Consider the following 25,559-nt stretch of genomic DNA (forward strand, 5'->3'; position numbering starts at 1 on the left):
AACTGCATAATGGAAAATACTTTTAGTCTGGACATTGGCCATTAATAATAATGCTAATTTATGTGCTGTGAAAAGCATCAGCGATTGATTTCTGCAGATCTCTTTGGCTAAAGGCACAGGAGCAGGCCAAGTCCAGTTTTCCCTGCTTGCTTGGGAGCTGTACACACTGTCACTGAAATGGCATCCGAGGCTGGACCCTAGGAATTTGAATGTTTCCCCCAGCCCTCCCTCAATGTCTGACAGGACAAAGTCTCCTGATGTCTGTAGGGCTGCCCAAACTCAAAAGAATAAGGTATTTGATGTAGCTTGCAAATCACAATGCAGGCATACATCCGGCTGCCCAAATTTCCTCTTAGAAACGAAAGATTAGCTCCAGCTGGTGTGTCACATGATTAAGTAGTGTGACTGAAAACCCCCGCACACACATTGTCAAAGAGATTTTGCTGAGGTAGAGTTAAATGAGAAGTTGCCCTGTAGGGACTTTGAGAGACAGTCCCAGTTGGGACAGCAGGATGTGCAGTACAGGTAAAACTTATGCAACAGTGGCATCATCATACTCACTGGAGAGGCTGTTTCTTCAGTAGTAGATGCCACCTTGCTCCGTTTACTTTTTATTTTGCACCTTTTCAACCTTTTTGCTGTTTTTTGTTCACTGCTTTGGTTTTATTTTATATCCAGGTGAAAAGGTCTTTTGTATTCTCATCAGGTTGATACGATTTATATAGTTTTTTTGTTTTTGTTTTTTTGCAAAATAATACTAATTGGATGTACAGTTTCTTCTGATGTTTTCTGTAAACTCTCCTTTGCTTTGCATCTGGTCTTCTGTTTAAAAAACAAACAAAGGAGAGGTCTTTCTATCTTCAGGTGCATACAGATGCCATGGACATAATTTGAGTGATGAACTTGCTGTAGAAATGCACTCACTGCATTTTGTTTAGATGTGCTATCTTCACGCCAGATCAGGGGAAATCAGTTGTGTGTTTACAGCATCAGCTGGCTGTGTACTGCACTGAATGGAAACCAGAGACCTCAACAAGCCACCTTCTGCTGTGTTCCCTCAAAATAGTTTTTCAAATTTTTAAGAATTGAGTCTCTTTTACAAGTAGTTCCAAGTAAAACAAATGGAGCCTATTTTCCACTACTTGTAATCAGTGTTCTCTCTAATTTTTTCTCATCTGTGTGCAGAATGAGTTTTGTTCTGGGTGACAGTATCAAGGCAGTGTGTGCGCACATGCATTCAGAGTGGCACCTTCCTGATTCAACTTGAGTGGGATCTAAAATTAACTGAGCGGACATTAAAAAAACATGTGAACGCGCTCACACACTCACGCCTTAGAGGGAACACTGCTTGTAATATGGTGCTAGGACTTCTTTCCCTGTGCTGTGGTTTATATCTATCAGTACTGTACAATTTACTTTGTATCCGAACATCAGTACAAAAGTTACAAAGGGGATGTTGCCTATACATTCAGTGGCCACCATCTTGAAACCAGATGGCAGATCAGATCATCAGCAACAACAGAACATTAGGAACCCCTAAGACCCCTTCCCATGTGGATTTGTTTTTTAAAGGTAAAGTGTTCCCTCGAGTTGGTGTCAACTGCTGGTAATGAACTGTAAATGCAAGTGTTATTAGAGGGACGTGTGCATATGCGTGCACGCACACACACACAGATATGGTGATAGAAGAGAAAGAGGGAATAAATTTATTTTAATTGAATGAATTCAGTGCTTTAAAAATAAAAATAAAAATATACAGCCCCCCAGGAGCATGGCAGAAGTGACAAGACAGTACTGAATTGGTGTTTAAGTTGCTGGCCAGTGTGCCAGTCAAATTATAATGAAGATGAGGAGTTGTTGGAGTTGTTTCAACATTGTGCCATTACAAGCCCTGAACATTCTATTAGTCATAAAATCAAAACCGTCAAATCTGCCTGACCATTAGCAGACATCAACTGTGTGACAAGAAACGCTACCCATGGTGCAGATTTGATGCAAAACGGCTGAAATACAGGAGTTTTAAAACGGACCCTTTAACTCTAGAAAACAACTGCTGACTATGTTTTTTGGTGTGTGTTTTTGGCCATCGGATAACATATCTTGTAATTTTTTTCAATGGCCCTTTACATGTTTTTTTAAAATGCAGGTATATGCTGAAGCACAATCCTGTGCTTTGAAAAAAATCGACCCAGTATTTCCTGAGTTGTTAGCCTCTGAAGTCCCCATAATAACAGGGTAAAATAAACTTATTGTTGATTTTGCCCACTGAGAGTTCTGAAGCCAGAGTTGGAAGGGACAAGTCCTGGCAAGTTCTGGAGAGTGGCTTCCTGGTTCTGAACGTAGCTGCTTGATGAGGGGAGTCTAAGAACTCTCTGACACTTCTGGGGTTAAACAAACATTCTCTTCCATCTCCTTTTCCTTAATGGGCTCTTTATTTTCCCCCTCCACTGATGTGGCACTGAGGTGGCAAAGGGCCATGCGAGGGCACACCAAGGGGGATGAGGTGGCAAATTGACTTTGGAGGAAACACAAGGCAGTGGCAAGGTAGTGGGTGGGAGACATTAAGAGCATAAGAATATAAGAACAGCCCTGCTGGATAGGCCCAAAGCCTATCTAGTCCAGCATTCTGTTTCCCACAGTGGCCCACCAGATGCCCTTGAGAAGCCCACAGCAAGAGGTGAGGGCAGGCCCGCCCTCACTCTTGCTGTTGCTCCCCTGCAACTGGTATTTAGAGGCCTCTTGCATTTACAGTGGACCGGTTCTCACGATCCGTGAGACCGGGTTTGGGGCGGTGGGCTAAGCCCACTCTCCCACTTTGGGTGGCTTTTCACCTCCTCTCTGGGGGTCTCCTTGTGAGTAGCCACGGAGCGGAGCCGCACTGCGGCTACTCACGATCCAATAGCCCAGGTTTGCGGAGCGCTCACTCTGCAAACCCGGGCTAAGGGGCAGGCTACTTGAGCGGGTTAGCCGCTCAAGAACCACTGAGCCTGGTGGTTCTTACAATCAACAAAAATCGGGCTAGGCTCTCCTAGCCCGATTTTTGTTGATCGTGAGAATCGCCCCAGTATCTAGAGGCATCTAATACTCTACATCTAAATACTCGAAACACTTGAATCTGAAGTTTCCAATGTTCCAAGCTCAGAACAGAACACTCTTTAAAAGGGGGTCCTGTTCCGAGCTCAGAATGCCTGCTTCTGTGTCAGCAGCACACAGTGCTGACATACAAGCACTTAGCCCGGGTTAAGGGCATGCTCGAGCCTTTAACCCTGGCTGAGTGGCGGGCTCCCTAAGTGGGTTTGCTGCCCCTGGGAGCTGCATGGCTCCTGGCGGTTCTCATGTGCAGCCAAGACTGGGCTTGGCTGCTTTAGCCCAGTCTTGGCTATGCATGAAAATAACCTCTTAGAATACTTATAGCTTGATTCTATGCATGTTTACTTAGAAGTAAGTCCCAATGCCTTTGATGGTAGTTACTGCCAAGTAAGTGTGGCTAGGATTGCCGTCTCAGCATACTTTTCAAAATACATGTGTCTCTCACTGATTGTGAATGGTGTACATAGATTTAAATTTCAGGGAACACAATCCTTTCCTAATCATTGCTGGTGTGTATTTGTCCGAGATGAGTTGGGATTTAAACACATATGTACCATTCACACAAGGTGTCGGTATTCTGTACTCTGATATTTATATCCAAAATTAAGAATATCATAAAAAGAGGCTGCCATTCTCCTTTGGAGATGTAAACTGGCTTTGTGAAAAAGCTGTTTTCACATAGCTGCTTGCTACCGTGTTTCCCCGAAAATAAGACAGTGTCTTATATTAATTTTAGCCCCCAAAAATGCACTAGGGCAATTAGTGGTACATCAGAAATTACTGCTAGGTCTTACTTTCGGGATATGTTTTGTTTTCGGGGAAACAGGGTATGCTTAGGCCCTGACAATAGGTTATTGGGCCAAGAACTCATTAAAATTAAGCCCAGGGTTTAATTTGTATCAAGATTCATCCCTGGCACTCATTTCCTTGTACAGCACTGAGCCGTGTTACAGATAAAGTCCTAATACTAGTCTGAGTGCTTCTAGCATGTGCTAAGCCCTCGCCCACATGAATGAAACTGCATTCGGACCCCAAATTTCTGAGATCAACAGCTTTCAACGTCCAGATGTGCCGAGTCCCAGCCACTCCCCATTTTAGGACCTACACACGCTCATTTTCATTCTTCCTTGGTTTCCTGAAGCCCCTCAGGGACACAGCACTCCCTTTGATGGAGGAAATGCGAAAGCTTGGTTTGCTTTGTAAAGGAATTGTCTAGCTAGCCCTTTGAGGCGGACTGGCTGGAGGGCAGCTCGTGGGAAAGCGGGAGGCTGGCGGGAGGGCGGGATCATGCGAAGGCTTTAACAGTCATGTTAGAGCAAGGGTATTAAAGTCTGCCAAGGGTTAGGGTGGGTGGCCTGACAGAGCTGTTTAACCCTTCCTGTTAATGATCAGAGCCTTGCTAATAGTGTGGAGGGAGAGGCCCTTTGATCCAAAGGGGATGGGGGGGACCTTTTCAAGTGCTAATTTTCTGATGTAAGGCCACCTGCAGGCCTGCTCTTGCGCTCCTCTTCTTCTTCTTCTTCTTCTGTCTCTTCAAGTTCCTAGTGCATCCTTGCAGGGCCCAGCCTGAATACTGACTGTAGGCCGCTGTTCCTCAATAGGCAGCCCAGCCCAGCCCACCAACCCTCTCTCCGAAACATCTGCCTCTTCCAGTCTCCTCCCATCGCTGCTGCCCTTGAACCTTTCTCTGTTGCTTATGGTGCAACACAGAGCCAGCGTGATGTAGTGGTTAGAGTGCTGGATTAGGACTGGGGAGACCCAAGTTCAAAGCCCCATTCAGCCATACTACTTGCTGGGTGACTCTGGGCCAGTCACTTCTCTCTCAGCCTAACCTACTTCACAGGGTTGTTGTGAAAGAGAAACTTAAGTATGTAGTACACCGCTCTGGGCTCCTTGGAGGAACAGCGGGATATAAATGTAATAATAATAATATAGGAGCTAGTCATGAGCCTGGTCCAAGCCAACATGTTGTCTTGTGGTATTGCGCATGTGCATACCTATGCACAGTCTTAAGTGGGGCAGCGGGGAAATGTTTGACTAACAAGCAGAAGGATGCCAGTTTGAATCCCCGCTGGTAGGTTTCCCAGACTATGGGAAACACCTATATTGGGCAGCAGCAATATAGGAAGATGCTGAAAGGCATCATCTCATACTGCGCAGGAGATGGCAATGGTAAACCCCTCCTGTATTCTACCAAAGATAACCACAGGGCTCTGGGCACCAGGAGTCGAAACTGACTCTATTTACCTTTTATACCTATGCACAGTTCCAAAAGATTAGGACCAAATATCAAAGGGTAAGGGAGCAGACCCCAGGGCAACAGGTGAGTTGGCCTGCTCCACAATGTACCTCACTAACATTGTTCCCCTTCCATTCATGCTAATCCTGTCTAATTAAGTAACCATTTTAACCAGAGGTTAAAGTAGCATCTCGCTACTCTGTTGGATATAGGGGTGTCCCAGCTTCTGGAGGGGAAATATGAATCTGTGAAAGGGGTCTGGTTAAAAGCAGCAGGGCCCCTGCTCTGTAGCCATCACTGGCTGCAGCTTCAACCACAATACATAATGCAGCTTTATTCCTGGAATGCAGGGTTTCCATCTTATCTATCTATCTATCTATCTATCTATCTATCTATCTATCTATTTAATACATCAAGATCTCTCTCTTCCAAGAAGCTCAGAGCAGTGTACATGGTTATTTTTATCCTCACAATAACCCTGTGAGGTAGGTTAGGATGAGAGATACATGACTGGCCCAGAGTCACCTGTAAGTTATATGGTTGAATGGGGATTTGAACTCGGGTCTTCCCGGTCCTAGTCTGACACTCTTAACTGCTACGCTATGCCCAGATGCAGATACACACTGGGCAGCTTCCTATTCTCATACTAAAGATCCCTACTCGAGCCTCATCATTTCACCTACCCCACCTGCTGTAAGAATTCAGTGAAGTAGGCTTACCAAAAAGATGTCAGCTAAAAACATCAGATCAAAAACCTTTAAAAGAACCTTGCTTAAAACAGCAGTGGTCAGTGGATTAAAACATCCCTCATGGAGGCAAGACACACACGTCCTGAAAGGCTTGCTAAAACAGAACAGTTCTCACTGCCTGTCTGGAGGCAGGAGATAAAAGGGCCAGGCACCATCTTTTTAGGGAGCTCATTCCATAATGTGGGCATCAGAGCAGAAAAGTCCCTGTCTCTTGTTCACACATGCTGCATCTCTGATTCAGGTGGAACAGAAAGAAGGGCCTCAGTAGTGGTATAGAGTTCTTGAGCGGGTTTGTAAGGTAGATTCTTGATATCCTGGCCTCAGACCATTTCGGGCTTTAAAGGACAAACTAGGACCTTGATTTGGGGCTGGTTGCCTGTTACGTTGGTAAAGGACCAGCTTGATATGATATGATGTTTTGGACCCTGAGGAAACACTGGCAGTCACGTTCTGGACCAATAATAGTTTCTGGATTGTCTTTCAGGGCAGCTCCATGTAAAGCGCATTACAGTAATCCAACTTGGAGGTGATTAGGGTGTGGATGACTGAGGTTAAGTCCAGCTTCTCCAGAAAAGAGTGCAGATGATGTACCATAGCCCCCACCTGAGCATCCAGGAGTAGTACTGGATCTGAGGGTATCTCTGAGCTGTTAATCTGCTATTTCAGGGAGAGTATTACCTTGTCCAGAACAGGTTATACACCTCCACTGGGTTATCAGATCCTGTAACTAACAGTACTTCCATCTTGTCTGAGTTAAGCTTTTGCTTGTTCAGCCTCATCCAGTTTAGAATAGGGGGTCAGCAGCTGGTAGCCCCATGCAGCAGATATGGCCACCTGAATTTACCCCGCCGCCGCAGTTCTTTCAGACAACAGGAGTGTGTAGAGGGAGGACAGGAAGGGAACTCTGGCTGTCCAGTAAAACTAGCTGCTGATTGATGTTGGAGAATCACAGACGTTTCTAGGAGGAAACAAAATGCCATGAAATTCAACCCCCCCCCCACACACACTCACTCAGTAATCAACAGAGATAATCCCATGCAGTCTAAGACAAGACAAGATGCATTGTGGGGTCATTCCTGCCTGTGGGCTGCCATTTGGCCATCCCAGTTCTAGAGGGAGTTCTAAACTTTTTTTTGGATATATATATAGAATATTTTAGAGAGAGAGAGAGATATTTTCTAATAAAAATAGAAAATAAAAATTATGTAGAAAAATAAGTTAACCCATTTGCAGGGTGACAAAGAACCTAAAATGATAAACGCATTGGCGACCTTAAGAAAAAAACGTACAGAACATGGTCAAACAAAATGGATCATAGTTACTGGGTCCAGATGGCTTTTCCTTGGCTGGTGATTGGAATGTGTAGCTACTTTCTTGTGTGTATTTTCCTAGTGCTGCCTGCATTTTCCATCATAACATCATGCCTTGTAGCTGGTACAAGTCTAATTGCATTGGTATGCATTTGTAAGTTCTAACTGGGTCTTTCTCTTAAATTTTCAGAGGTGCGAGTTGTGTCCCCATAAAGACGGAGCGCTGAAGCGGACAGATAATGGAGGTGAGCAGAGCTTCCCTTTGTGGTTTGGAGGGGCAGGCTGAAATTTGTTTCAGTTTTCCTATTCAAGGACGACAACTGCAAAAACCTATGTTGGGACTGAACTGCTTCAGCCCACAGGGGATCATATGATGGAATGTAAACCTCCTTAGAGCCACTTTAGGAAGGGCAGTATATAAATCAAATAAATATAATATAATAAATGATTAAATAAATCCCCGCACACAGAAAACTAAATGTTGAGAAGAAAGATTCTGGTCTACACTTTACCCTTACATTGATTGATTGATTGATTGATTGAATGTTTATTCCACCATTCTTCTGAGGAGCTCAGGATGGTGTCAGCAATATAAGTATATTTATAGGAATCTAACTGGCCTAGGGCACCAATAGGCGTAGGGCATCCGGGGGGGGGCACAAGAGAGATCAGTTTTTTTATTATTTATTTATTTATTTATTTATTTATGCATTTATAGCCCACTCTTCCTCCAAGGAACCCAGAGCGGTGTACATGCTTATGTTTATCCCCACAACAACCCTGTGAAGTAGGTTAGGCTGAGAGATATGTGACTGGCCCAGAGTCACTCAGTGAGCTTCATGGCTGAATGGGGATTTGAACTCGAGTCTTCCCAGTCCTAGTCCAACACTTTAACTACTGTGCCACACAGGTCAGTTTTTTCCAAAACTGGCATGTTTGGACTGAAAGGCAGGATGGTGTTATGACTGGCGGATTCAGCAAGGCAGTGGGAGGCGAGAGGAAGGTGCCTGGCTCCTAAGGGATAAATCCATCCCTGAACAGCAGACATGGTGCCCACCCCCACCCCCGTTTTTATCTTGACTACAACACTGTGAGGAAGGCTAGGCATTTGTTTCTTTTTTATGGAAGTTTACATGTGAGAATGCTCCTCCACGAAAGGAAAAGGCAGCAGGGGGAGGCTACACAACCCAAAATTACAACCTCGTCTCCTGTTATTTGGGGCTAGTAGTACTCTAAACCTATGCCTAGGCCAAACAACTTCAGGTTGCACGTGGAGGCTCACATGACAAAATGTTCCTATTCCTACATATATAAAATGTCTTCCTCTGTACATTAAAAATGGGATGTCAGGGGAAAGGACTCCAGCTTAGCCTTCTTCCTGGCACGCCAGTGTTTTAGGTGCAGAGATGTTTTATCTTATTTGATGTGCATAGGCATTCAGTCATGTGAGCCCTCCCCTGCAGTCTGAAATCATGCAGCTCAGACATAAGCTCACTACTAGACCTAAATTACACACCGAGAGAATGGCCGCCATTCTAGGTCCTTCCTGCTCTTTTCCTTCCTTACTGGGCCCTTCTTATGCTCCTGACCAGCTGATAGTAATATGCTATTCTGCACCACCTACTTAGGTGAACATAACACAGTTTCAGGCCATAGTTTGAATGGATATGCTATAGCCACCTTGTTGAAGCCAAGTTGATCTGGGTCTAGTTAGTGCCTGGGTGGAAACAGGCTTCTTAACAGGCCTGGGCCTTAGTATATGCTCTGTCCTTCCAAGCACTGTCCATGCCATTGAAACCCATCACTGTCCAGATCATGCAGGATGGGCAGGCAGTAGTGCCCATTCGTCACAGACCTTCCTGAATCTCAGAAAAGGTAGCCTGTGGTTTAAAATAACAAAAATAGAAGTGTTCATTGTTCCAGAGCAAAAGTACAGCCTCCACCCCAATGAAAGCTTTTTAGATTAAAGGCAATATTAGCAGTATGGTCAAGTGAGAGATGGTCAGGAGTATAGAGGTAGGGAGATGTGGTTGGTTGAAGATCTTGAGAAAGTGATAGGCACAAATCTAGTTTTTAATGAAATGGTAACGCTTTGTCTGTGCTGTGCCACTTGAGATGACAGAAGGGGAGTGATTGAATGTTCCTACATACAAACAGAAATTCCTCCATATAGGAAACGGGGAATACTTTTGTATGGAAGAGAACTCAATAATGTGAGCCCCACCCGCAGTCTGAACTATACACCTCAGTAGAGTTGCCAGCCGCCTGGGATTGACTTGGAGTCTCCAGGACTTGAAATCAATCTCTGTTGAAAGCAATTCTGGAGATTTTAGTGACTTGGTATTGGGAAACATATTGGGGGAGAAATAACCAGGAACAGATTCAGCCAGAGTTGGCAACCCTACACTTCAGTGATAACCAAGCGGCAGAATGGCATAGCCATCTTGCTGAAGCTAAACAGGTCCTGGTCTGTTCAGATGAGAGACTACCTGGGAACCCCATGCTCACTTCCTTGAGTTTGTGATGGAAGAAAAGTGGAATATCAGTATCATAAATAAACAAAACATTGAAAAACTGTTCCTCACTCCACTCCTGCTCTTGCTCCCACTGCATTTTGAAGCCAGTTACTGTTTGTTCATCTGGCTTTTGCTTCTCTACAGCTTTGTTTGTTTGTTTTGTCCTTCAACCAGGCTGGGCCCATGTCGTCTGTGCTCTGTACATCCCTGAGGTGCAATTCGCTAATGTTCTCACCATGGAGCCAATTGTCCTCCAGTATGTGCCCCACGATCGGTTCAACAAGGTAAAAAGACACCTTTACCACACAGTATACTGTCTTGCCTGTCCCCTAGATTCGTCTTCTCTCTATTTCCCATTCTCCTAGGCTGTCTCATGGGGCATTTTATTTATGTAAGTAATACGTTTATTGCTGTGACTACTGGTCATAACATAACATGACATAGCATAACACAAAAGAGAAACAAGAAAGAACTCAGCCATAGAATACCATAGAATTTCTTTAACAGTCTACTTAAACTAAAACCATTGCTACAATTTAGGACAGAGCATGGCAGCTATACATTTCTTTCTGATTTTAAAAGAAAGTAAAACAAAAGTGGCAACTTGACAATTGACATATGGAAACATATCAGCAAGAAGATAAGTCAAACATTCTGCATCTGAACCTTTTTAAATTTATCTATAATCTATCCCAGCATTCCACCACCCCCACCCCCACCCCCGATCACATCATAGATGGGAGAATGTAAAACATGGTGGATAATATCCTCCACTTGGCCAGCGCTGCAGAGGCAAAGGCACTGTTCCATTGGAAGTTTGCGGAATCTCCCTTCAAGATATGTCATTGTGAAAGCCTCTCTCAGTGGAGCACGGGTAACGTTAGCCAGATACTGTGATAAGGTTCTGACGCAATTTACATGACTGCTCAAAACTGGACGACGGGAGCCCAGCCTGGTTTTGAGCAATCATGAGAAGCACCAGGCTCGTGAGCAGGTGCTGTGGTTCTCCGGCTACCCCTAAACGAGGTTAACAGAGCAAGTGCTCCATTCACCTCATTCTTTTGATTGTGTGTCAGCTGCGGTTGCTTGTAGCCGTGGCTGGCACACTCTGGGTCCGGGGGGAGAGGGGAGGGGGAACCCCAGGAGGGCACCACATACTCACGTGGTGCCTTCCTGGGGTTTGGGGGGCTGGGGTGCCGAACGACAGCACTCCCCTTCTCCTGGAGCTCCAAATGGAGCTGCGGCCAGGCGTGGGAGCACCCAACCAGAGCAGCCGGTCGTCTGGGCGGCTGACACGGCCGCCCAGCAACAAGCAACTGCTTGTGTGTGGGGAGAATGGGCTAAGTCCGCTCACCCCACACAAACTCCATCTGGCGCTTCATGCTCATTATGTGAAGCGCCTCTCTATGTCTCATACAATAGTGTTACTAAAGTGAGAACTTTGAAGACTGCACCTCAGCAGTATCTCTACTGATCTCCATTCTAGGAGCTGATCTCTAATATTTTCTCTGCTCCAAGATCTAAGTTCCCCCACTGAAGGCAGGGAGAACAACTGTAGGATATGATTGATATTGATTCTCACCCACAAAATGTGAATAATAACATTTGACTAGGTGATTTTCTGGGAGGCTGTCTAGCTTCTTGAAATTTCTTAGCAATGCTAGATGGACTCTAGCGGAGATTGAAGAAAGTCTACCTCCATTCTTAGATAGGCAGCAGGAATGCCCTGAGGAAGGCCCAAAATCTTCCTTAGGAAATTGTTCGGGTCTATTTCCAGCAATAACCTTCACATCCCAACCCCAAATCTTGACATCTGAGATATTACGTTACCCTGGAATATTTTGAATGTGGGGGTTATTAACTACCCTCCTTTAGAGTGGAAGAACTTCAAAATGGCCCCTACTGTGCGAGCAGTTACTAGAACAGTGGTAAGAGGTACCTTCCATTCTAGAGACTTATAGAAGGAAATACCCAGATATTTAAAAGAGAAACATTGTTCTATTTGTTGGGCGTTAATTGACCATCTGTGGTTGATGTCACCTACTAACAAAGATGACTACTTTTGTTTATTTAAGTATTGACAAGCTGATGTCACCAAAAATGCATGTCTTTGTGCTTGTACAATATGATTGCTCCTGTACAATACATACAGTCCAAGTTGTGCCTTTTGTTGCAGACTTGTTATATATGTGAAGAACAGGGCAGGGAGAGCAAAGCCGCCTCTGGAGCCTGCATGACCTGCAACCGGCATGGCTGTCGACAAGCCTTCCACGTCACCTGGTGAGTCTGTAATGCTGTTGGTGCTGCCTATTTAACAATAATTTATTCTCCCTTCCCTCTTTTGGGAAATATCTTTGGGGAAAATATGCTTTTGGAGATATAGTTTTGGAAAAAAATATACCTCTTTGCCACATCGCATGTACGAATCTGGATCCATCATCATGAGATGAAGCTAGTCTGTGATCATGAAGTTATCATGAAGAGCTTCACAGATTGTATAGTCCTCTTCCTTCTCCCTGGCTGCCTTTCCACTTGTTTCATCTTCCTTCTCCAATAGATTCAGAACATTTAGTGAGAACACAATGGTAACATCCAAAACAAGGGAGCATCTCCTAGAAGTCATTCCTATAATCATGGCAAGTTGGATGCACCATTGCTGGTTTTATATGAAGGTTAGCAGGGTCACCAGCCACAGGTAGTCTTGGGTGACAGGGCTTTCGGGAGCTAAACTGGAGCCATTCACCTTGAGTGACTGCAGTTCTTTAGAAAACCACAGGCCTCCTGGCACACAGATAGTTTCCCAGCTCTTTGTTGTGCCCCACCCTTCCCTTCTGTGACTGGTCCCTCTCCCTACATAAACTTTCCCTTCCTGTTTGGGGACTGTTTGTGCAGCCAAGCACCTGGAGTCTGTGGGTAACAGACTCCATCCTGTCATCCTTATCTAGCCTCTCTCATGTCCACACTGTGGTAATGTATGCAAACTGCTTTGAGAACTTTTGTTGAAAAGCAGTATATAAATATTAGTCGTATCCGAATCGTCGTATCTGTAGTCATAATCTTTTTTTTCAACTTAAAAACTTGCAATTATTTTAGCTTATGAGTCCCTCATAAGGAAAAGAACTCCAAACATTGTGATTGTTTTGGTTGCCTTTTTCTATATCCTTTGTAGCTCTGTGAGTTCCTTTTTCAGACTGGGTATCCTGAAGTGTGCGCAGTATTCCCAGTTTGGGCAGGATCAGGCCAGGTTTTCTTGCTCCTGAGACAATTTTTTTAAATAATAATAATAATAATAATAATAATTTAAAATTTTTATACTGCCCAAAACGTAAATCTCTGGGCCATTTTTGCCCTTCCATCTTAGCATAGTCTGAGCAGCACAATGATAGCACATTAAGTGATCAAGAGTTGACTGCAATCCTAGTTCCTTATGCTCATTTTTAACACCTGTCACTTCTGTGCTTTGTCCTCCTTACAACGTAAGCACTGGGCAACCAATCTGAAGCTTATCGGTTTGGAATGCTGGAGATACTGCCCAGCCCAGCGAAGTTGTTTCTCTGTGCCTCATCCAAAAGTGAAGATGAAGCACTCTCTACTCTTTCTGCTCAAAACCTTTGTCTAAGGTGGGACCAGGAGCCATGGCATTTTGGCAGTTCAAGTGGTTGCCTGGTTTGTCCTTATGGTTGAGCCAACTCTGAATGTCCTAGATCTATATAATGGCATTATAACTCTGGCTATTTTATTCTCAACTCCTTTCCTAATATTTCTTGCCACAGAATGTTGCCTTTTCCAGCACTGCTTCACACCAAGGCTGCAACAAACAAAGCAATGGGAGAGGGTGCAATTTGGAGGGAGAAGGGGTGATGGATACTTAACCCTTTCCAGTCTGCCATTTCTTCCCTTACTCTCCTATATTGCTGTCCAGCTGCCTTTCTCTCAGCTGTGGCAAACACACATATCTGGGAACCTTGAGTAGGAAAGAACAGCTGGGAAAGGGGAGTGTAGGGAAGAAGGGAAAGGTGAAGGAAGGGTTAAGCATCCCTCTGCTGCCTGTTGGTTTCCCCCTGCAAATCACAATTTCCATTTGCTGCTTTTTAAACGTATGGCAAAGATGCAAGTTACTCGATTAGGGAGTGCTGCTAAAGGTCTAGTTCGACCTTTAGTGGTTTGGCTTATCTGTATGAGTCATCTCAGATAGCTGTTGACGCTGTAAGCACCTCAGGGTTGATGGATCTGCCATTGGGATGGAGAGCCGGTCTTGCGGTACTGAGCACGAACTGTTCCCTTTGCTAAGTAAGCCAGGTTTGCCTTGGTTTGGGATGGCTGACTACATGTGTGCTCTGTCTGCTGTAAGGTGTCCGCCTTAGAGGATGTGTCCATATCTCAGTAGTAGGACCTTGCATGCAGAAGGTCCCAGGTACAATCCCTGGCCTCTCCCGGTAGGGCTAGGAAAGATTCCTGCCCGAAACCTTGGAGAGCCACTGCCAGTCAACGTAGATAATACTGAGCTAGATGGTAAAGGTAAAGTGTGCCGTCAAGTCGGTGTCGACTCCTGGCGACCACAGAGCCCTGTGGTTTTCTTTTGTAGGAGGGGTTTACCATTGCCATCTCCCGCACAGTATGAGATGATGCCTTTTCAGAATCTTCCTATATCACTGCTGCCCGATATAGGTGTTTCCCATAGTCTGGGAAACATACCAGCGGGGATTTGAACCGGCAGCCTCTGGCTTGCTAGTCAAGTCATTTCCCCACTGCACCATTAGGTGGCTGAGCTAGATGGACCAATGGTCTTGCTTGCTATGAGGTGGCTTCTATGCACCTATCAACATGTTGGACAGGGATTAGATTTCTCCAATTATATGCTTTTTAAAAAGAACAGTTCTGAAAAACTCACAATAGAGCAGGCTTAGGAACAGACTTCTCTTTGTGCTGGGGAGAATGACTGAACCTGATCCCCTTGACACAGTGTGGGATGTTCAGAGTTTTGTTTACATACATTTCTTTCCATATTCCAGTGCTCAGATGGCCGGGCTCTTGTGTGAAGAAGAAGTCTTAGAAGTCGACAATGTGAAATACTGTGGCTACTGCAAGTACCACTTCAATAAAATGGTGAGTCACCATCACCATCAAAAGCACAGATTAGTTGCTAGGATTTAACTACATGAATATTTCAATTTGGGAGAGGCCATATCCTCAGGGTTTGACTTGAAGTTTCAGGGCTTCTGTTTTCTGCTTGGCTTGATGAGAGCGGTTTGTGTTAGCTCCACTCCCGTGTTTATCAGATGCCACACATGAACTCACCAGGCTCTGTGCCCTGACCTGCCAAGTGCCGCCATCTGCTTCCAGCAGAGAGCCCTAGGTTCCATCTCTAACCCACCAAGCTACACCCTATGAGGCACCATCTCTTATTGTCTAGGCTCTTCCCCCTAAGTCTGAAGGTCCAAGGCCCTAGAGCAGAGGCCTCAAACGGCAGTCCTCCTGCAGATACAACTCCCACAATCCCTGTCTACTGGCTGTTGTGACTGAGGAAAGCGGAAGTTGCAGTCCAGTGACAGATGGAGGGTTGCAGTTTGAGACTCCTGCTTCAGAGGCCAGACCACCTTAATGAGCCCCTCCACACGAGCAGTGTGGAGAGCCTGCAGGCCTTGTGCGGGGAGAGCAGGCTTGACCCGCTCTCCCTGCACACGAGCATTCCGCCCCCACGGGCAACTGAATTGGCCGCCCACACAATTATCTGCTCCGTCACGGAGCCGGTAGGGATGGAGGGGATTGTGGGGGGGGGGGTATCTGGCCCCCGGACGTCCCAGCATGCACTGCATGAGTGCGCAGAGCATTCTGGTGGGGCTGCAGCCTCCCAGTTGGGGACCTACTCACGAGTCACTGCAATGCGGAGCCCTGCCGCAGCGTCTCACGATTAAAAACAACAACAACCCGTGGTTAGTGGAGCGCTCACTCCGCTAATCTCATTTTAGAGGAGGGCTACCTTGGCGGGCTAGTCGTCGTTGAACCCGCAAGCCCGGTGGTTCTCACAATGTGGGGAAACCAGGCGGGGCTCCCTTAACCCGGTTTTCCCCCATCATGAGAATAGCCTCAATGTGTTTAGCAGGCCTACCCCCATTTCTGAGGCCGACTTCGTTGCTTTGGCAACAGGGCAGGGCGCTCAGCTTAGTTGCTTTCTAGGGATGAGGCAACATGCATCATACACACTCATCCTTTTACTTCACCAAAACAAAATCCAAATTTTAAAAACAGTTTAAAAATTGTTCTAGGACAGTGATCTTCACACTATTTTTCAGGTTGGGGCCACTTTGACAAAAACCTCCAGCATGAGAGCCATTTCCTACTGTGCTGACTTTCGCACAGAACTGTGCTTTTCTTAGTGCTGGGAGCGCCCTTTAAGCAAGACAGAGCCCTCTTAAGAGCTCTAGGAGGAAAGGGCGATACTTCCCAGCACTCCGTGCACATCTGAGAAGGTGCAGGGGCTCCAGAGGGTCTGTTTCCCTTAAAGGAGCCCCCCGGCACTGGGCAGAAGTGCAGCACTGCACGGTAAGGGACTGCAGAGCAGTGTTCCCTCTAAGAGGGATCCCCAGATGTTGTTGACTACAACTCCCATAATCCTCAAGCAAAAGCCATTGCAGCTGGGGATTCTGGGAGTTGTAGTCAACAACATCTGGCAATCCGTCTTAGAGGGAACACTGCTGCAGAGTTTTCAGCCTGGGCTGAAGTTTTACACAGGCCCAATAAACAGTTAACCAGGGCGCTGTACTTAGGGTTGATGTGGGCTGCCACTGGCCCCTGGGCCTCGCAATGAAGAAGACTGTTCTCGGACATCATGGGAAAGTGGCTTGTTGCTGATGTATCTAGGCAGGGCTATAGCCAATAGGCACTCATCACTAGCAGCTTTTTCCTGGTTCAGGCTGAACCATGATGAAAACTTGCAGAACTGTTGTCCGCCCCCCACGCCCACCCCGAGAGTTCAGCCCAGGAAAGAAAAATGTGCTTATGTTTGAAGGCAGCAACGGTGCTTTCAAACCACCTCCACCACTCTTAAAATGTTACATATGTCTTCACCCTGGAAAAATGGACGTTTGTCTGTAGACCCTGTTAGTTTTCATCCTTGGAAAAAGCCTCTCATTAAGGTTTCTATGGGGCTCAAAAAGTATGGTGAACCCTCCTATGGAGGTGTGAGCAGTTGCTACATAAGACAGGTTCCCTTCTGACTCTTATCCCTTCTTCAGCTAAGGCTTGGAACTATTATTCAGTGCCAAGACTAATTCCTAGAACTTGTGAAATAAAAGGAAGAGAGTGCCTCTGAGCATATACAGAGGGACATTCCTCACTGCTCAGCACCCACGGTTCTTAGGATGCTGACATCTGCACCCAGTACCCACACACACACACACACACACACACACACTGTGAAGGACACACAACTCCTGGAGGTGTGGGGTACAAAAATTCAAAGGAGGGTTGGGATCATGAGGCAAACAGAGCTCACCTCCTTTCCCCAGCCAAGGAGGGTTGAATGTCCTCTAGCAAAGGATCCTTATTGACTCATATTGGATGACTGGGGGTGATTAATTAATTTATGTTGGATGAGTGGAAGTGACCCCCCCCCTTGCCCCCTTACTCCAATCTGATTTGGGAAGAACTGTTGTTTTATCCGAAAAGTGTTTCACTGTGTGTGGTTTTAGGAGGGGCAAACATGTTTATCCTAATGCCACCATTGCGTTATTTATGTATTCCTGTATTGATTTTTTATTGAGAAGGTCAATGCCCTGATGCCCAGCTCTTTGCATACAACTGTGAGCAAAAATCTCTGCCATGGAACAGATAGCTGGCGCTGGGTTGTAGTTGGGGAGGCCAAGAAAGCAAGAGAATTTTATAAGAGGGGGTATGCTCAAAAACTTTAGAAATACTGGGAGACTGTATTTCTCTTAGTATTGCCACCTCTTTTCATAATAAATAAATGAAATAAGTAAATATTCCACTTTTCAACAACAACAGAACATGGTTTTCGTAGCAAAATGAATGAGAAAATAGTCCCTGATCTCCAAAGGACTCACGGGGCTATTCTGATGATCAGGAAAAATCGGGCTAGCAAAGCCTAGCCCGATTTTTCCTGATCGTAAGAACCACCGGGCTCAGCTGCGGGCCCGGTGGTTCTCCAGCGGGTAACCCTCTTTGGTAGGCTGCCCCTTAGCCTGGGTTTGCAGAGTGAAAACTCTGCAAACCCGGGCTATCGGATCATGAGTAGCCTCAGCGTGGCTCCGCACCACAGCTACTCACGAGGAGACTCCCGGAGGGGAGGCGAAAACCCGGCTCCCGGCTCCGGGGGTCTCGCCAGCATGCCCTGCGCACTTGCGCAGGGCATGCTGGAGCTTGCGGGGGCCAATCGACCCCCGCTCCCCCCCTGCCAGCTCCATCACGGAACCGGCAATCGTGTGGGCGACCACCCAGGGCTCCCTGCCTGATCGTCTGCGGGGAGAGTGGGCTTAGCCCTCTCTCCCCGCAGTTTTGGAAAAAGCGGGTCTCACGGATCCTCACTGTCTTAAGAGGCATGCAAAAGAGACACCAGCAACGGCCACTGGGAGGGAAGTTATGGTGGGTTGAGTAGGGACAGTTGCTCTCCCCTTACTAAATCTCAAATATAAAAAGGTTAATCATTTTTAAAAGTGCCTCTTTTCCTATTTAGCTGGGATCTAACCAAGCAGCAGTTTATGAAGAATAACAAAAAAGAAAAGAAACAATGTTGAAGACAGGCTTCCCCAACCTGCAGCCCTCCAGATGTTGCCAAACTGCAGTTCCCATCTACAACTTACTGCGGCTGGGATGATGGGGATTGTAGTTCAGCAACATCTGGAGGGCTGCAGGTTGGGGAAGCCTGATCTAGAAGTCTGGAGCACTTATCACGGCTGCTGCCACCTCAAATGATTTATAACACAACCCCCTCCCCAAAGTCAAACTGGAGGCCTCCACGCCCTGCCTTCCATCGCATTGCTTTGTCAATCACCTGAAACCAAGTTTGGCCATTCTCAGTCTAAGAGATTTCCCTTTTTGTTAAAAGGAGACATTTGGCACAATCACATTATTATGTGTCATGGTTAGTATGAATAAATGTTTATGTAGCAGGGAGCAAATTTGCTTTTGCAATCTCTTATCTTGTTTGCCTTCATGACAACCCAGTGAAGCAGGTAAGCAGGAGTTCTCCCAGGGCGTTACTGAAGCCTGGGCTTGGCCTCCGTGGGTTAAGTTTCCATGCCAGAGTAATGGAACCTGCCAAGTGAAAACAAAGAAGAAGGTGGCCCTAAGCTTCTGCAGAGTGTCTTTTCCTTCACCACCTACATTGGCAGTTAAATTGAGGGCTTTCAGGTCAGCCAGTTAACTTACACATAAACTTGAGCCCCAGAAACAGGCCTCAGACTGTGGAACATAGGAACACAGAAAGCTGCCACATACTGAGTCAGACCATTGGTCTGTCTAGCTCAGTATTGTCTACACAGACTGGCAGCGGCTTCTCCAAGGTTGCAGGCAGGAGTCTCTCTCAGCCCTATCTTGGAGATGCCAGGGAGGGAACTTGGAACCCAGATGCTCTTCCCAGAGCAGCTCCATTCCCTGAGGGGAATATCTTACAGTGCTCACACATAGTCTCCCATTCAAATGCAACCAGAGCAGGCCCTGCTTAACTGAGGGGACAAGTCATGCTTGCTACCACAAGACCAGCTCTCCAACCGTGAGGATGGTACTGTTCTTATCAGGGCCTGCCACTAATGAATATGGGGTATAGTCCACTGATAAATTCTCCGGAATGTGCCTCATTGAAGCCAATGGGAACTGGGGATGGGCATCCCTGTGCTCTTGGTCAGCTCCCTTTCATTTCAGTGATGCCTCTGCAGTAGAGTTTCCAGTGGATCACATCCCAGCTTACACCAGATCTGTCTGTCTCTCACTCTGGCACCCATAACCTGAAGTGGTCACTTCATTTTAATTCCTGGTAGGCTCACCTCTGATGCTTAATTTTACACTGGGGAACTGAGAGCCAAACTAGGTGTGACCCAGGAGGTTTATGAGCAGGGCCGCCCTTGTTTTTTTTTTTTTAACTAATTAGCAGCCCCAGGCAGCTGCTCTGCAGATCAGGGAGAGGTGTTTTCCTCTTTTGCCTTTCCCTGCACCTTGATGCTGTTAGCTCCAGGTTGGGGAGGGAAGACAAGTACAGCATCTGTACTTGTCACTGGTCCTCATGAAGATCATAACAACTTTGGTGAAGGTGGGTGGATTTAAATTGGGATGGGGCATAGGAGGAAAGGGTTAAACACTCTCTCCCAGACCACTACTTCCCCTCCATGGGTCTATGAATTAGTTTAGAAATATGGGGGGTCCTCATCATGGATCTCCTGTGTCTGCAAGTCTGTAGGGCAGAGCAGATATTTGAACACAGCTCCCCAAGCTATATGTTGAGCCTGGGGTCTCCTACTTCATATATTCCAGGACTGTAGCCTTTGGATTGAAAATGAGTCCTCATGGCTTTGAGAAACCTAAGAGTTAGAGCCTGCTTGGCAAGAGAAAAGGAGAGGAAACACCAACATAGGGACAGAGAGAGGGGTAAACTTCTAAGCAGGGCTGCTCAGCTTCGGCCCTCCTGCAGATGTTGGCCTACAACTCCCATAACTAGCCGTATCCACCCCCAGCACAGTACTTCCAGTGACTGTTGCTGGTGTCTATCTTATGTTTTGTTTTAGAATGTGAGCCCTTTGGGGACAGGGAGCCATCTTATTTATTTATTTATTTATTTATTTATTTATTTATTTATTTATTTCTCTGTGTAAACCGCCCTGAGCTATTTTTGGAAGGGCAGTATAGAAATCAAAATAATAATAATAATACTAAATCATCATCATCATCATCATCTCTGGCTATTGGCCACTGTGGCTAGGGATTATGGGAGTTGTTGTCCAAACACAGCTGGGGGGGGCGGCTAAAGTGAGCAGGCCTACTTTAAAGCAGGGATTCTCAACGTTGGATCCCCAGATGTTGTTGGACTTCAACTCCCATCATCCCCAGGCCCAGTGGCCTTTGGCTGGGGATTATGGGAGTTGAAGTCCAATAACATCTGGGGGCCCAACGTTGAGAATCCCTGCTCTAAAGTGTGTGAAATACCAGTTTATTCTGCCTGATGCATTTTGAGAAAAATCATGGGCACTGTAGAAATAAGACACTATACTCCACCAGCTCTACTGCAAAAGGAATATAAGACTGAGACTGAGGTAGCTTTTTAGCTCTCATTATTACCAGTGGGGTGAGCCACATCTCGATGTGCCTTATATCATCCTAGTCATGAAGCCAAGATAGCACAGGGGATGGGACAGTTCTTTCACTTGGCTTTTATTTTTCTATTCTGTTCCTTTCCCACCCCTCCATGCTCCTCTGTTCCCCTCCCCAACTGCCCATTTGCCTCTCGAAGACATCACGCCATTCCGGAGGTGGTGCTTTCATCGCAGGGAGGAGGAGCCGGTCAGCTTCACCTGCACAAGAGAAGCCCGTGTCCCACCACGAGAAACCAAAGAAGGTAACCAAAAAAGAGTGATGGGGTGTTATGGGTATAGTTGGGTCATATTGATTTATATAACATTTCTTTCAGTGTTTAGCCTTTCTGATCCCAAAGTGCATCAAATCAACTAAACAGGCATAACTAGTGCCTGGGTCTAGGGGTGTGCACAAACTGGTTCGGCAGTCTATTGACAGATCTCTGAACCGGTTCGAAAGACCGGCATTTGAACCGGTTCGGAGGCAGGGAGGGGGTTGCTTTAAGGCGCCAAGAGGGTCTCCCCCACCTCATTTCCTTTGCCAGCACTGCTGTCAAAATTGCTGGCACGGGGTGGTTGTATACCCTCTTGCCACTCTGGTCAGTGTAATACCAGAAGTGGCCAGCACACGTTGTGCACGCATGCCGGCCACTTCTGTTATTCCGCTGACCGGGGCGGCAAGAGGGTATATAGCCTCTCTGCACCAGTGATTTTGACAGTAGTGCCGGTGGGGGAGGTAAGGACATGCTCCCCACACCTTAAAGCAATCTCCCCACCCTCACAGGAGTGCACGGAACCGGTTCTGTGCACATCCCTACCTGGATCTTCTGCACTTCTAGGTTCACACATAGAAAAGTTAGTACTGAGGACAGATTCCAGTGTGCTGATGATATCAGCGTTTTGCTAGAGTGTTTTGCTACAACAGATAACAAAAGGGGATTCCAGGTGACAACAACAACAACAACAAAAGGAGTTTTTGGACTAATTCTAGATAAAAGGTACCAGGGACATAGCCACCATTGACCGAATGGGTCTGAAGATCCTGGGCCACCATGCCTCTGGGGCCACTCCTGGTGCCCTAGCCAAGCCCTTGTGTTTGATGTCCCATGCCCTGCATCTGGCATCAGACACAGGGGTTGTTGCGGGGCTGCAGCAGCAGGTTGAACAGGGGCCACTGGCGGCCTTGCTACGCCAAGACTACTGCTAGATAAAAGGGACCAGGGGCATAGCCACTATTGACCAAGTGGGTCCAAAGAACCCAGGCCTCTGTGCCCCTGGGGCCGCTCCTGGCAATCCCAGCCACACTCCTGCATCTGACATCACATGCCCTGTGTCTGACGTCAGACACAGGAGGCGTGGTGGGCCTGCAGTGGTGGGCTGAACAGGGGCCGGCAGCGGCCTTGCTATGCCTCTGAAGGGGACATAATTTTCTCTTTTTTTCCAAAGAGGGAAAAAGTCCTTTGGAAGAGAAGACGTCCAGCTCCCTTTGAGACTACTGTTTCAGAGCTGCCCAAAAAGGGAACATGTTTTCTTCAAGAGACCATAGGCTGGTTCACACAATTCTCCAGAGAGTAAGAAAAATATCCTACCCAAGTTTGGGAGCTGTACACACTTCTGTTTTGTGCTTGTGTGCTTGAAATGACGTCATTTTGAACATGGTAGGAGATGGGGGAAGTGATCGTCTCTGGGGCTTGAGCTGAGTAGGAGGGCTCTGTTCTACCCAGCAATGGTACTCAGTGGTATCATGAGGTAGGAGGGAAAGCCCTCCTATCCAGCAGGAGCTTTACAGACAATCACTTTCCCTGCCTCCTACCTTGCTTTTTACTCACACATGATCACAAAACAGGAATGTGCACAGCTCCCGAACTCGGGTAGGACACGTGTCCTACCCTACTGCTGGTTGTGAGAACCAGCCTCGTGTTATCCATCAGCACTGGGCTGCACACTTATGTATGGCATAGCTATGTATACAATTATTGGCAAAAGTGAAAAAGCTCCTCCCCACCTCTGCAGGGAGAGCGGAGAGGTCCGGTGAAACTGACAAGACTTGTGAGTTTCATTGGGCTGCTCTGGAAATAACATTGTCAATTTCACAGACTTTTTAAAATCTGTATTATTGTGTACTCCAATGCTAGTGTGCACATATGGTGAAATGGAAAAGGCTTTCCCTGACTCTACTTCAGCAGCAAGTCCGGAGCAGACTTCTCCAGACTTGCACTGAAGTGAACAGGGGGACTTAGTCACTTTTACTGCTGCTTTAATAACAACAGGAATGGTTGTAGCGGCGGATAGGAAGGCAGCTGTGGTCAGATTTGAAAGTACTATGCTGCATTTATGGTAGATGTACTGTATTTACATGAATATACCCTGTGGGATATACAGGTTTTTGTATCCCAGGAAAGGGGGTTCGGGGAAAACAACATTATTTTTACATAGGAGGAGCTGGATTTAAATCCCCAGTTATTTACTTAAGTAATTATTACAAGGAGCACTTTGTTAGGTTATAAACAGAGAGATCCCTTTATTGTACAGCAAACTGTAATTCAAAATAAAATATGTATCAGAGTACGGTAGGTCCTTTAAACTTCTACTGAAGATGTCAAAGTACTGCAGAGACTCAAGTGCAGGTAATACACAAGTGTGAGCAGTACAAGGTTGTTGTTTTTACACAAGTGGTGATCAGCTGTGGATTATACTTGTGTGCAGGTTATATTAGCAAAAATACGGTGGCATTAAAAGTGTCAAATTCACATTTGCAAAAAATTGAGCAACACATAAGGAATGCAATGACTGGAAATGAGTGTCATTTGGATTCTCAGGAGCAAGTGAATGAATGGATGGTGTCAAATACTGGAGAAAATGGCTAGTGGGGGTGCTTCTCATGCCAGAATTCACCTTCCCCTCTTCCTGTTTGATATCCAGATCCAAAAAGAATTTAACTGAGCCCCTGGTGGCGCAGTGGTAAAACTGCCGCCCTGTAACCAGAAGGTTACAAGTTCGATCCTGACCAGGGGCTCAAGGTTGACTCAGCCTTCCTTCCATCCATCCGAGGCCGGTAAAATGAGTACCCAGAATGTTGGGGGTCATTGTAAACCGCTTAGAGAGCTCCGGCTATAAAGCGGTATATAAATGTAAGTGCTATTGCTATTGCTAACTATGAGAAAAGTGAATGTTTAGCTGCAAAAGGGAATGAAATTCTGGCCTCAGCCTTACTCGAGAAGTCTGAAACTGAATGGGGAGGGCCTGCGATCAGTGACAGATCACCTGCTTTGCATGCATAAAGTCCTGGGGTTTAATTCCTGACATCACCAGGTGGAAACAGAAAGATCCCTGCCTGAAACCTTGGTGAGCTGCTGCCAGTCAGTGTAGCCAGGCCTGCTCAACCTTGCCCCCCCCAGCTGTTTTTGGACTACAACTCCCATAATCCCCAGCCACAGTGGCCAATAGCCAAGGATTATGGAAGTTGTAGGCCAATATCTGCAGGAGGGCCGAAGTTGAGCAGCCCTGGTGTAGACCATGTTGAGCTAGATGGTCTGACTCAAAATAAGGCAGCTTCCTATGTTAACTCTCTGTAATGTGGCTTGATTTTCTGTACCACATACAGTAAAGAATGTTTGCTAATGCATTAATTAGAATTGAAGATAATATTTTGGAGAATTATTCTATCATCAATTATATTAAATGCATTGGAGAATATTATTTTCCAAGTCTTTAGGAACTCTTAAGGCAATTCCTTTCTTATCTTTTGCTGAAGAGGTAACATTGCTCAGCCTTTGCCAACACTTAGATATTGCTTCACTTACTATATAGAAGGAAACATGCAGAAAAACACATACAATCCTATTGTTTGTCTAGCAAATAACCTTGTCTTCCTGCTAGAGTGATACGGTCAGATCATATTTGCAGTTAGAACGAGTCTCGGAATCTCTTTTGAGTGCCAGAACTGAAATGTTACACAGGAAGTAGTAAAATTAGCAAAGAGCATGTGCAAAGGGTCCTGATCAAAGCATTCCTTTCCCCTCGGTTTGGGATTAGAGTGGAGTAAGAGGATATGGCTTACTGGCCTAATTTGAAGCCCACCATCTCACTTTTGAAAAATCAACTCCTGGATGGAACATCAGCTGAACCAGCTCTAGTGCCAGTTTCAAGAGGGGCGGGGAGGATGTCTTGCCCCTTGTTAAAACTACATAAGCTATTTTAGAAGTCATTTCTGTGTGCCCCAGAACCCAGGATCCCACACAGTGACTGTACTGGTTGCTGGCAGTCTGGCTATCCATTTTTCTAGTAGACATAGCAGGTCTTGAATGAAGCCTGGGGTGAGTTGGCACTGGTGTGTTCCTAAAGGCAGTTGGTGC

At 46.1% G+C, this 25,559-nt stretch overlaps 1 protein-coding gene across 5 annotated transcripts in view; it reads left to right on the plus strand.

The window, feature by feature from the left end:
• The window catches only part of MLLT6 (MLLT6, PHD finger containing), a 138,477-nt gene that overhangs the window by 18,591 nt on the left and 94,327 nt on the right, over positions 1-25,559 (plus strand). For 3 of the 5 annotated variants that reach the window (XM_053259997.1, XM_053260000.1, XM_053259999.1), the window contains exons 3-7: positions 7,579-7,633; positions 10,079-10,188; positions 12,081-12,184; positions 14,917-15,010; positions 21,363-21,467. In XM_053259997.1, coding sequence (XP_053115972.1) covers positions 7,579-7,633; positions 10,079-10,188; positions 12,081-12,184; positions 14,917-15,010; positions 21,363-21,467 — 468 coding nt within the window. Of the gene's footprint in view, positions 1-437; positions 526-2,204; positions 2,236-7,578; positions 7,634-10,078; positions 10,189-12,080; positions 12,185-14,916; positions 15,011-21,362; positions 21,468-25,559 lie in introns of those variants that run through there. The other 2 variants (XM_053260001.1, XM_053260002.1) reach the window with 2 other exon arrangements.

This window comes from Hemicordylus capensis, chromosome 6 (genome assembly GCF_027244095.1).
Source record: "Hemicordylus capensis ecotype Gifberg chromosome 6, rHemCap1.1.pri, whole genome shotgun sequence".
NCBI lineage: Eukaryota > Metazoa > Chordata > Lepidosauria > Squamata > Cordylidae > Hemicordylus > Hemicordylus capensis.